Here is a 12,699-nt window from a genome sequence, read left to right on the forward strand (position 1 = left end):
TTTTTACCTTTTTGGATGTTAGTGTGCCGCGGGATTTTTTTCATGGAAAAAGTGTACCTTGGCTCAAAAAAGGTTGAAAAACACTGCTGTAGAGGATGTAGATATCCACAGTGTAGTACCTTCTCAATACAAGCACCCGAGGAGAGAGGTGTTTTCTCTTAACTACTGAAGGACCCAAGTACTCCTGCAAGGAGCCAGTCTCTTTGAGGAGTGGTTGGTTTATGCTAGTGTAATGCATTGGTTTGTTTAAATCAAGCCAGTGGGATGCAATTACATGCTGGCTTTCATACAGATGATACAAATGTGATTCATTTTCTAAATGTCCAAAGAAGAAATGTGACTTAATTTAATGAAATATTTTAAGAGGGTTTTTAGATAAAAGTGAGATGTATCCTAAAGGTCAGACTAAAGTTACAACACGGTCGCAGTACAATCCGTACATATTCCACGACTTTGCACTCTGAAATACCGTGTATAATATACACCAAACACGGTTTTTGCGTGCATATGATACGCAATGATTGAGAATAGGTTGCGCCGGCGTACATATACACGACTTTTTAGGTTTGGTTTTGATCACGTGGTCAGAAATCCTCCGGCTCTTTTCTAAATGACGTCGTTCCCGGTTAAGGTTAGGATTACGGTTATGGTTAGGGTTAGAAAAGCAAATTGATCGTTTGTGGGGCTGTCTGTGATGCTCACGCCTCCACCAGGGGACGTGTCAAACGTGGAAAACAGACTTTAACACGTTTAGGACCGCGCGTATTATATGCACGCAAAAACCGGTTTTGGCGTATATTATACACGGTATTTCCCAAATCGTGGCATTTGTACGCATTTTACTGAGACTGGGCTGAAAGTTATGACTCAAAAATCTTAACCAACATTAAATGTATTCAATAAGTTAGTTTTGCACAATTCTGTTTCAGTGTTTTTCAAACTTTTTTTGTTTCTTGTTCAAAGATGTATTTGAGGAATATTAGCAAGAATTTGACTGAGCTCAGAGTATTTGTCTGGAGCAGCCTTTATTAGGAGGCATATTTTTCATTAGACACATGGGGATGTGAGGGACAAAAGCCTCAGAACTTGATCAATAAAAGCAAGAATGCTCTGCGAGGCCACAGCGTTAACACTGGCTTTGTGCTCTGCCAGGCAGAGTGTTAATGATGTCGCCTCTGAATTGATAAAAGGAAACGTGGGCGGTGCAGGTGTTCCGACTTAGAAAGGACTGCTTTTCAAGACTGAGCGGACACATTTGGGGGATGATAATGAGGAAAACAAAAAACTAACCTTTCCACAAATGAATTAGTAGATGCACAAAACTAATCATTGCATTATATATAGTATAGTCTTTTTCTCCAAACAAATCTCTCCATCTGAGAGAAGTTCAAGCAACATTGACAAGGAACTACTCCCTGTTGCAATGGGAGAATGGAGACGTTGGTTTCATGGGGAACCAGAACCTGTTCAGCTGATAAGAATTTAAAGTACCTTGAGGCTTCTAAGCACCTTCATGCCTGTCTTCTATACATACCTGGATCTGAGAGCAAAAAGGGGAATGTCTTTCTCTCCACCAAGATGACTCTGACATGATCTGGATCCTTTAGCTTAATTTTACCTGAATCATTCCACATTTATTTCTGTACGACAGTCAGAGAGAAAATATTACTGAAGGCTCTGCAGGTTCCCTCTCCCTCAGCATCTCCCCCATGCAAACTGTATGTCCTAGACCATTTACAGGTCATGGATCCTGTAATGCACGTGTCAAAGTCAAGGTCCGGGTGCCAGCCCTCTGGGTATTTCTATCCGGCCCTCCAGATCATTTTATTTTATTGTTATTAATGACCCAATGTCATCTTGTGCTCATTTCTAACTTGTGTAATTTTGACAAAATATATTTTTATGGAGAGTAAAATATTGAAAGTTATTTAAGGTTTAAATTGATTTATTATGAAATAATATTCCTGTATTTTTATTATTCATATTTATGCTAAAAAGTTATGGTTTTAAAGTTTTAAAAAATGGTCATTCTGCAAGCTTTTTGGACTATTTTGGCATTTACTAAGATTTCTTTTAGGCTATTTTGGATTTTAGCTAATATTACCAATAAACAGACTAACAACCAGAGATTGGTCTCCATTTATTGTGCACCAAAGAATGTGCAGACTGGAGTCTTTCTCTGCAACAGGGCTGTCCCCTTTTCAGGTGTTTGTTGGTTACCAGAGGCTGGATGGCTCAGTTGGCGGCATGCTGGACAGACGCATAGGAAACCAGGGTTATTTTCCCAGGGGGTGAGATGAGTTTAGTCTAGAGTGGGTCCTTAGGCAAGACCCTTTACACTAATGATGTGGTCATAAGAGGCTCCAAGTTAGGTAGTAGTCTGTGCCCATCCCCAGCACAATAAAATACAGGGTTGCATCAGGAAGGGTATCCTACGTAAAAATCTTCGATCAGGCAGTTCCAGATCATCCGGACTAATCTGGGTGAATCACCTGGTGTTGATCCTTGGGTGGGGGGTGGGAGTCAGCACCATGTGCCATCTTGACATCTTGGTCTATGGCTGCCCTAGGCTGATCGTTTTGAATCTCTTGGTGGATTTATGCTTTGCTTTTTTTTAACGAACTTCCTGGAGTAGAGAATTTGTTTGTTTGTTGGGAACAGTACTATTTATTTATCCTTTACCTTTTGGACCCTTTTTTCCCTTCAAGTACTGCTATGTTTTAAGGTTTTCCATTCCGACTCTCATCTGTCTGGAGACTCCTGGTAGAAGTTATTGTACGGGACGCTAGGAAATATTGGGCATCTCCTATGATAGTTCCTGTTAATAAAGACTAAGTGGATATTACCTGTTTGTGTGTACTTTCAGTAACTTTTTATTAAATTCTGCTGCACCTTTCCTGAGCAGCACATTTCCGCGGTCCACTCTCATTTCACACTCTGACAACATGTGATTAAATTCTGTATGACTGAACCCAAACAGCAGCACTTACTGACTGCTCCTGCTCTCCCCGGATGAAAAAGGAAACGTGCTCCACAGGTTTCCAGTCTATCAGAGTAACACAGACAGACAAATGACACACATATACGCACTCTAACACCCTGGCTGTCATCCCATATCAGTCATTGTAATACGGAGGGATTCAGTATAGAGAAAAAAGCCTGAAAAAGAACCGGGAGGGCAGTCAAACTCAGGGATCTCATTGTCTTCACTGTTAGAATTATTTTGCTGCTGAGAAGCTCCTTGTCTGCCCTCCAACCCTTCCATCCATCCATCCATCCATCATCCATCCACCCATCATCCATCCATCCATCTATCTATTCATTCATCTATCCATCCATTGATCCATCCATCCATCCATCGATCCATCCATCCATCCATCCATCCATCCATCCATCCATCCATCATCCATCCATTCAATCATCCATCCATCTATGATCCATCCATTAAAACATCCATCCATCCATCCATCCATCCATCCATCCATCCATCCATCCATCCTTCAATGAGCAAATTTAAGCTAATTTAATCCTTTTTCTTTTTTTTTTCTTCTTCTTTTTTACATTTTTAGGCTATTTTGAAGTTTGGATATTTTTTCAGCTACATGCTAGCCTTTTTAGCAAACCTAAGTTTTTTTAGGCTAATTTGGCATTTAGCTAATATTTTAGCTGGATATCAGCTTCAGTGATTTCAGCTATCAGCTTCAGCGTTTTTAGCTATCAATTTCAGCATCTTCAGCAGCAACAGCATTCACACTAGCATTATCACAGGTAATGCTCTATATGTAGTTCATATTTATGTTAAAAAGCTACGGTTTTAAAGTTTTAAAATTGTAGTTTTAGAGTGTTCAATAAATGTTTATCCTATTCGGCCCGCGACATAAGGTGTGTTTTGGGTTTTGCCTCCTTGTGCGATTGAGTTTGATAATCCTGGTTTAGAGTAATCAGTCCACCTATGAGGCACATTTTTGGACTGTGGGAAGAAGCCAGAAAGCCTGAAGAAAACCTACACGGGAGAATTCACACAGAAAGGTCCCAGCTAGGATTTAAACCAAGAGTGCAAACCACTGCCCCACTGTGGAACCCCATCTCAGATTTATCTGAATACAAAAATAAACAAAACGTTCACACTCTTTGCTCATTATGATTGCATTGTTTTGTGAACCAGAGTATGGGTGTGTTCAATTAATGAAAGCAGGTGAGATGCATGGAGACAGACTGCATTTGCTCCATGATTGAGAAGAACATTATATTTTTCTGTAGCACAAATACAGTTTCCAAATCTGTCTCCTGTGTATAATTCAGGAAACTGGTTTAGAGTTCTGGACAACGGGCTTAAAATGTCATTACATTGTTATGAAGCTGAAACAAACTGGCAATAATGGTGAAAGGAGAGAGGCTCAGAAAGCCTTTAGGCAACAACTTTACAGAAACAGCTCCGCTGACGCCGTTAAAAGCATCCTGAAGTTCTCATAAACGCTGCAGCGCCTGCAGGTGATGGTCGGTGATTCCCCGCGCGCCCGGAGCTGTGCCTTGCCCCCTCAGCATCGTGATGCTGAGCTCACTTGGAGGGCGGTGCAGACACAGAGCTACGTGTTGCTGCGCAGCAACAGATAGAAAGGCGAGGGAGGAATTCCCTCGCACAAACAGAAGCAGCTGTCGGGGCGGAACAGCCGCGGTGGCGCGTGAAATGTGAAGGGAAACAACAGATATGATCGATACCTGAAGCTGGACCCCGCGGACAGGATGTGAGGACAACACGGCAGAGCGCGTGTCAGACTCCTGGATGACGGACGGTTACCTTCTCCTGAGCATCGGAGGACAAAGGCATCCCTAAAGATGCGGAGTCTGCTGGTTTTCAGAGAGGAAGACGATCTTTGAAGTAAGTGATGTTCATCCAACTCTTCAGCTTCTTCTCCAACCTGAGCTGAATAACTTCCTCTGTGGATGCGCGTGTCTCCTCTCATCCTCCTCCCTTGCGCGTGTGCGTGCGCTCCTCTATGCAGACATGACAGGCCAGCTCCTGGGAGAACCGGTCGGCGGGGCTCACACGGATGACACCGCGGCCATCCGCATCAACGTGGGCGGCTTCAAGAAGCGCCTAAAGTCGGACACGCTCTCCCGGTTCCCTGAGACCCGGCTGGCGCGCCTCCTGCACTGCCGCTCCAAAGAGTCCATCCTGGAGCTGTGCGACGACTACGACGACACAGAGCAAGAGTTTTACTTCGACAGGAACCCGACCCTCTTCCCGTACGTGTTGAATTTCTACAACACGGGGCGGCTGCACGTCATGGCCGAGCTGTGCATCTTCTCCTTCAGCCAGGAGATCGAGTACTGGGGGATCAACGAGTTCTTCATCGACTCCTGCTGCAGCAGCGCCTACCACTGCAGGAAGATGGACCAGGACCGAGAGGACTGGGACGAGCGCAGCGAGGAGGGGAGCACCACTTCCTCCTTCGACGAGCTCCTGGAGTTTTACAACGACGCCACCAAGTTTGACAAGCAGCTGTGCGGGAGCGCGCGCAGGCGCGTGTGGCTGATGCTGGATAACCCCGGGTACTCGGTGGCCAGTCGCATCATCAGCGTGTTCTCCATCTGCGTGGTGCTCGGCTCCATCGCCACCATGTGCATGAACAGCATGAGCGAGTTCAGCCTGCTGGACAGCGAAGGTCAGCCCGCGGAGGACCCGCGCTTCGAGACCGTGGAGCACTTTGGCATCGGCTGGTTTACTCTGGAGCTGGTGGCCAGGTTCGTGGTGGCCCCGGACCTCCTGCACTTCTTCGACCACCCGCTAAACGTCATAGACCTCGTGTCCATTCTTCCGTTTTACCTGACGCTCCTCATCAACCTGGTGGTGGAGAGCAGCCCGGCGCTGGCCAACCTCGGACGCGTTGCGCAAGTCCTGAGGCTGATGCGGATTTTCCGCATCCTGAAACTGGCGCGGCACTCCACGGGGCTGCGCTCCTTGGGGGCCACCCTCAGAAACAGCTACAAAGAGGTGGGCCTGCTGCTGCTCTACCTGGCGGTGGGCGTGTCCTTCTTCTCCGTCATCGCCTACACGGTGGAGAAGGAGGACAGCGAGGACTTGTCCACCATCCCCGCGTGCTGGTGGTGGGCCACCGTCAGCATGACCACCGTGGGTTACGGGGACGTGGTGCCCGTCTCCATAGCGGGCAAGTTGACGGCGTCGGCGTGCATCCTGGCGGGGATCCTGGTGGTTGTGCTTCCGATCACGCTGATTTTCAACAAGTTCTCCCTTTTCTATAAGCGACAGAAACAGCTGGAGGTGGCCATGAGGAGCTGCGACTTTGATGAGGGGATAAAGCAGGTCCCGTCTGTCAACCTGAGGAACTTTTACGCGCACAAGGTCAAATCCCTCATGGCCAGTTTGTCCAACATGAGCAGGAGTTCCCCCAGTGAACAGAGTCTGAACGAGTCTTTGAGCTGAGTCAGGGTCAGACAGGAGCTGTCCGTGGTGCTGACCCGCCTGATCTCTTCCTCTGATGTCTCAACATTTGCCTCTCTGTAGCTCGGTGCAATTATGTGATGTTATATTTAAAAGAAAAAAGCAGCCTGACTATTATGGGATATCAAAAAAGTCACATTTTGACGAAGGCAGGCAGTGCTGTTGTTGTTTACAGTCTTCAGTAGTGACACGTGTCAAGGTGTACTTGTGGTCAAATATGTCTGAAGTAACTCCGGCTGTCTGTCCTCTGAGGAGTGTATATGTGGTGTTACAGCAACATTTCACAAGTGTGGTCAAACTCAATGCATTAAACTGTTTGTATAACACAGTGCTTGTTTTTCTGCTGGCTCCCTCACACGTCCTGTTGAATGAGAGGACACATGTTAGCATGCAGGGGGGGTCGGGTTGATGCCAATGACTGACACAGACTCCTATAGAGCTTGACGAGCAAATCCACAACAATTCTGACCTGACATGTTGAATACATTCATCTCTCCAGCACTTCTATCCTTTAGTCTTCATAATTATTTCTCTCCAAGTCGAGCATTTTACTTCACTTTTATTTTCAGCTTGGAAAAAAATCCCAATCTACTTTTACAAAAAAATTTTTTGCTTGTTTCAAATTTACAATTGATCAACATTTAAGTGCAGCACTTTCACATTTGTCTTCCTGCTCTGAGTGTCAAACTTAAGCATTTTTTCGCCCTGGGAGAAAAAAAGAATTCTGTGCCCATCAAAGGGTTTGATATTCCAGAGCTGAAACGATTAACTCTGCGTTTGGAGACAAGCGCACTGACTACGCCACCGATTGGACAACATTCTATTGCAGGAGGTTCAAACTCAGTCACACAAGGGGCCAAAATCCAGAACACACCGTAGTTCACGGGCCGAACAGGAGAAACGTTTATTAAACACTCTAAAACTTAATTGTTACAACTATAAAAGTGTAACTTTTTAATATAACTATAAACTAGATAAATAGCATTACCTGTGATAATGTTAGTGTGAATGCTGTAAGCTGAATTTGGCAGCTGAAGATGCTGAGGTTGATAGCAAAAAACGATGAAGCTGATAGCTGAAAATACTGAAGCTGTTATATAGCTGAAAATGCAGAAACTGAAATCACTGAAACTACTAGCTAAAATTGCTAAAGCTAATAGCTGAAATCGCTGAAGCTTAAGGCGGAAAAGGCTGAAGCGAATAGCTAAAAATGCTGAAGCTGATAGCTGAAATTACTGAAGCTAATAGCTGAAATCCCTGAAGCTCATAGCTGAAATTGCTGAAGCTCATAGCTAAAATAGATGAAGTTGATAGCAAAAATACTGAAGCTGATAGCTGAAGTTACTGAAGCTGATAGCTGAAAATGCTGAAGCAGATACATAAAAACACTGAAGCTGATATCCAGCTGAAATATTAGCTAAATGCCAAATTAGCCTAAAAAAATCTTAGATTAGCCAAAACAGTTATCATGTGGCTGAAAAATAGCTAAACTTTAAAATAGCCTAAAAAACGGAAAAAAAGCCTAAATTAGCCAAAACAACTAGCATGTAGCTGAAATATTAGCTAAACTCCAAAATAGCCCCCAAATTATAGTAAATACCAAAATAATCCAAAAAGATATCAGAATAATAATTTCAAAAACTTTAAAACCATAACTTTTTAACATAATGAATCATAAAAAGGCAGGAACATTATTCCAGAATAAAGTGAGCTCCCCTCTCCTAGCCCCCCCCCCCCCCCTCCTCATTTTTACATGAAGTGAGTGGTGTCTCATCTATCTATCTATCTATCTATCTATCTATCTATCTATCTATCTATCTATCATCACTGTAACTTGGCGCCCCTCCACCAGATGGCACCTTAGGCAGTTGCCTAGGTCACCTATGCTCGGGGCCGGCCCTGGTGGCAAACAGTTTTGATGGTTGAGTAAATTTGAATAAAATGTGTTCATTATTTCACCAGGAAAAGAGGAGAAATTTTGTTTTAGTTATCCTCACATCTACTCCCTAATTCTAAGCAGTGGAATCACTATAAATACAACGAAGCGTTTACTTAGAGTAATTGGTTTTATTTTAAGGGATAAAGATTCCTCCAAGCACTGGATGCAGCAGTAAGTCCTTGTTTTGGGGAGAGGATCGTTTATTTAGCTCCATTTAATTCTAGCTCGGATCTAAGGAACAAGTTCTGATTAAATGATGAGATGTAATAACAAACATTGTAATCAACTAACTGGAAGAACTGCACTGCTGTACACTGTAGTGCTATATTTTTTTAACATTGGAGCTTATTTTCAACCTATTAAAGTACTGTTTGATGTTTTAAAAGTTCAATAAATGTAAACGCAAGACCGAATCGGATGATTTTTGTTTTTAAACTCGATCAACTTAGAGAGTTTGTGGAACTAATAAATGAATGTCTCAATGGTAATTTCGATGCATTTTTGCCTGAAGGTCACACACACACTTGTTAAGTCCTAATGAGATACCTACATTTTTCCAGCATCTTTTGCAACCTTTTCTGGGGAACTAATTTGCAAAAGTATTTGCCCTCAGAGCCCAATTATGTCAGTATCCTTTTGTTTATTTCAAAGCATTTAAATATTTTTCTCTGGGGAGAAAATCCACAACACGGCTGCATGCCAGACGCACAGGGAAACAAAAAAATCTGTAAATGAGAGAGCGCGGGATGACTGGATGTCCTTTCAGCAAATCATCCAAAAAGAGTCGCCGCTGTTTTCCATCTTAGGAAGACATGGGTATTAAAGGTTCTTCAGGACTTCAGGGACACAAGCAGAGTCATTCAGGTCCAGAGAATCGGGTCTGGAATGAGCGTGTGTGGGTCACTGTGACTCCTAACGACAAAGATGGAGATGTCTGGTCTCTTAACTGCCTCCCTTTGGCTCCTCTGTATCATTACCCTTTGACTGGGGTGATAAATGTGAGCCAGGCTCACAGCCTGTCTGGGAGGCAGCTCAATACCGGCACTGCCCCAATCAGACAGTAGCTTTGCAGAAGGCTGAAACAAGTCCTCATTTGTCAGGAAGGTTTCAATCAGTATTACACTGGAGATTATAATAATTTCTGATCAAACGTTAATCAAAGGATTGTTGCAGTTTTATTTAGCTGCTGTCACACGAGAACTGAAGGAAGAAAAGAGACAGAAATGAAACTGGTTAATGCAGTACAGAATGCTTGACTGCACGAGTGTGTCCTTGTGTGTGAAGCTGGTGCACAAACACAACATCCAGCATGTCTGATGGGAAACTAACTGAAGCTGGCATCACAGGCGTCATCTCCCGTCTGCTCTGCATTGGTGATTTCAACTCTGCTACTAAGCAGGAGCTTGTTGTTGTCGTGCATTACCATCTGCTAGCATGCTGTTGTCTTAAACAGTGTTGCATCTGTTCATTGTTAATCACTTTTGTCCTTCTTTTACACACAGCAAGTCTTCCCATGATGTTTGACCCGGTGTGAAAGCCTCCAAAAATACCTGTCTAACCATACAGGTAAAAATAACGCTAATTAGCACGCAGAGATCTCAGACCTTCAGTCTACCTCAGTTGTGAATTGACAGTTTAACACAACTATGTAACACAGATCAGTTTTTATGACAGTATGAATTTTTGATGCTGGATTTGTCTTGTACATGAAAACTTTCAGCAGATGAAACGTTTGCAGTAAAATGACACACAAGTCATATTGACAATGGTCTGAGTGGAGATTGGAGCTGTAGACAACATTTCAATATTTTGAATCAGCAACCCAGTGAACCTGAAGATGATGGTAGATCATCCTCACTGAACTTGAGCCAAAGATTTACTATTAGGAGTTACTAAGAAAAGTTGAACAAATTCCGACTAATGAGGATTTGTGGACAAAACTGAAAAGATTCAGGGAATATAAACATATACTGTTAAAAAAACTGAAATATAAACAAAGACAGTGAGTTATGAATTTGACCCTTTTCGTCCGCTACAACAAAACAATCTAAATCAAGAAACCAAGAATGTAAATGTTACACTCACACACATACTGTACTCTTTTACTAACACGTAATTCCTACATTTCTAAATATAAACCAAACTGTAACGATGTAAAGGAAATATTTTTCCTCTAATTTTGCATCAAGTCCCTTTATAAGTTCACAAAACAGTTTCCTTTGACAGAAAAGTAAAAAAGAAAAACACATTTTTGCAGTTAATTTGTGTCGAGAAAGTGCTTTCAATAAATTGTGAATTAGTGTGAACTTGCTGGTGCTGGTTGATATCTGCATACAAATGAGAATAAAATGAAGAGGGCTCATTCAGGCTTTGAGCTCCTGGTTCAGCCTCAATGACAGAGAATAGAAACAAAACTGAGTCTGTGTCAGTGAAGTTTAGAGATAGAGATCATGAGATGACAAACGTGTTTTATTCAGCGTCATCACCTGATGTGAAAACTGTCAGAAGATCAAATTCAACAGATCTCACGGAGAGGAGCGTTTCTATTGTCCTTTGCTGTTTCATTAGTCAAGCACGTTGCTGCAATGAGATTTTATAAAGCTGATTCTTTGAATCACTTGAAATACACACCAAAACATCAAAACATCAAGTATTTTATGAAACTGCCTTTCACTAAAGTCATTAGGTTCTTCATAAACAGTCAGAAGGTTTAGGATGAATTATAACTGCATTCTAAAAAATCTCCAGATGTAAAGCAGAGTTTAAAATCTTAAAACACCTCAAAGGTGGAAACAAAGTTAGACGTCTTTTAGAGAGCTTTAATTGTTCACATTTACACGAATGTGTGAGCTAACCGGGGCAAATCAGGGTCAGGTTTGGCTCCATGCAGGTTGTGTTCTCCTGTCTTGATCTACCTTGAGCTCCTTCTAACATCTCTTCTGTTGGGAATTGGTTGTATGGCTGCCCGGCCCACCATCCAACCACTGCTGGTCCTACTGAGACGCTTCTACGCCAGTTTCAGCTCCTCCCTCTTCTCACTGTGAAGCCTGTGGAGGAGACTCTACTCTCTGCTGAGCTCTGGTGGCTTTAAACTCTTCAGTCAGGCTCCAGAGGAGGAGCTGCAGCTGGTTGGTGTGTCCATATGAGGCAATGCAGCTCAAGCCTGCCAGGCTGTCAGCAGGCACAGCACCTGCTCAGGTACTGGCTGATGCTGTCACTCCAAACAACATAAAGAAAAATCATCTCCTCATAAAATATGACAGGAGATGGAAGTCCATGCATTCATAAACCAATGGAAGTGATCTAACACTAACAAAACTGATCATATGAATCCTCCCTTACTTCACTAACTATATATCAGCCCGGGTTACATTTTAAAAAAAAAAATTGTGTTAATAATTTTAGGGATGCATGATAAAAGAACATCATTGGTATCAGTAAATAATTGCATCTAATTGTGATTTTTATTCAGAATATGCCAAAGATTTCTGTCAGTAAATCAGTGCAGTTTGAGCTTTGACTGTGTGATCACGGAGAACACGTCAGAACTTCTGCAACAGTGTTTTAACGTCTCAGACTGAACACAAATGCTTTAAATAAAACGTTTTATGTACCTTCAGACTTTCACTGATTCCAAACTTGGTGTTTCATCTTGAATAAAGGAAAACTCTTTAAAGTCCGACTCTGATCATCTTTTGATTTATTTTCCCAGTGGTCTTTTCATTATGATTATGCAGGTTTTAGTCAAAATCAAAAAACCTGTGTTCTTTTCCAAGACATAGTTTCTGCAGATATTTAATCAGAAATTCACCTCTGAGTTGTGAGCAGGACAGTTGGTGCAGAGCATTTTCTGCATCACAAATAAGTTCTTTTTTTAAAGAGTGTTTTTGTCTGGTCTGGATTCATAATTATTTGAATACAGAAACACTCAGAAATGCAGTTCAGATCTTCATTTTTTTTAGATTTGTCTTCCATCATCAAAAAAGATGTGTTGAAAACACAAAAAACACAGTTTTCATTGGAGTGGGTCTTTCAATATCATCTTAGATGATAGACTCCGCCCATTTCTCTCTCTTGCCAGCACAGAGGTGCTGATGCATGCTTTTATTTTTAGTCGTTTCAATTATTGTAATGCCCTGCTCTCTGGTTTATCCAAAAAATCTTTTGCTAGTTTACAGTTATGACAGAATGTAATGTATTTCATTTTATGATCTTTCTAAGATCATTTCTGGGGTGGCTGGAGATCTTCACTGCAGCTTTGCAACTGTGGAGTGGACTCTGTTGCTGTCCCGGTCTT

At 42.4% G+C, this 12,699-nt stretch overlaps 1 protein-coding gene and 1 long non-coding RNA gene across 3 annotated transcripts in view; one reads left to right on the plus strand and one right to left on the minus strand.

The window, feature by feature from the left end:
- LOC112143970 overlaps positions 1 to 12,699 on the minus strand; it is a 34,750-nt gene that overhangs the window by 10,748 nt on the left and 11,303 nt on the right. Inside the window, exon 3 of one of the 2 annotated variants that reach the window (XR_002918829.2) lies at positions 2,069 to 2,250. The exons of the other annotated variant lie outside the window; for it this stretch is intronic. This is a non-coding gene — a long non-coding RNA (uncharacterized LOC112143970). Of the gene's footprint in view, positions 1 to 2,068; positions 2,251 to 12,699 lie in introns of those variants that run through there. 2 annotated transcript variants of the gene reach the window in all.
- On the plus strand, positions 4,495 to 6,791 carry LOC112143969 (potassium voltage-gated channel subfamily S member 2). Its single transcript, XM_024268243.2, has 2 exons — positions 4,495 to 4,879; positions 5,004 to 6,791. Exon 2 carries the CDS (start codon positions 5,006 to 5,008, stop codon positions 6,443 to 6,445), a length of 1,440 nt encoding a protein of 479 aa, XP_024124011.1. The 5' UTR covers positions 4,495 to 4,879; positions 5,004 to 5,005; the 3' UTR covers positions 6,446 to 6,791.

The sequence above is a fragment of the Oryzias melastigma genome, linkage group LG16 (assembly GCF_002922805.2).
Source record: "Oryzias melastigma strain HK-1 linkage group LG16, ASM292280v2, whole genome shotgun sequence".
Lineage (NCBI taxonomy): Eukaryota > Metazoa > Chordata > Actinopteri > Beloniformes > Adrianichthyidae > Oryzias > Oryzias melastigma.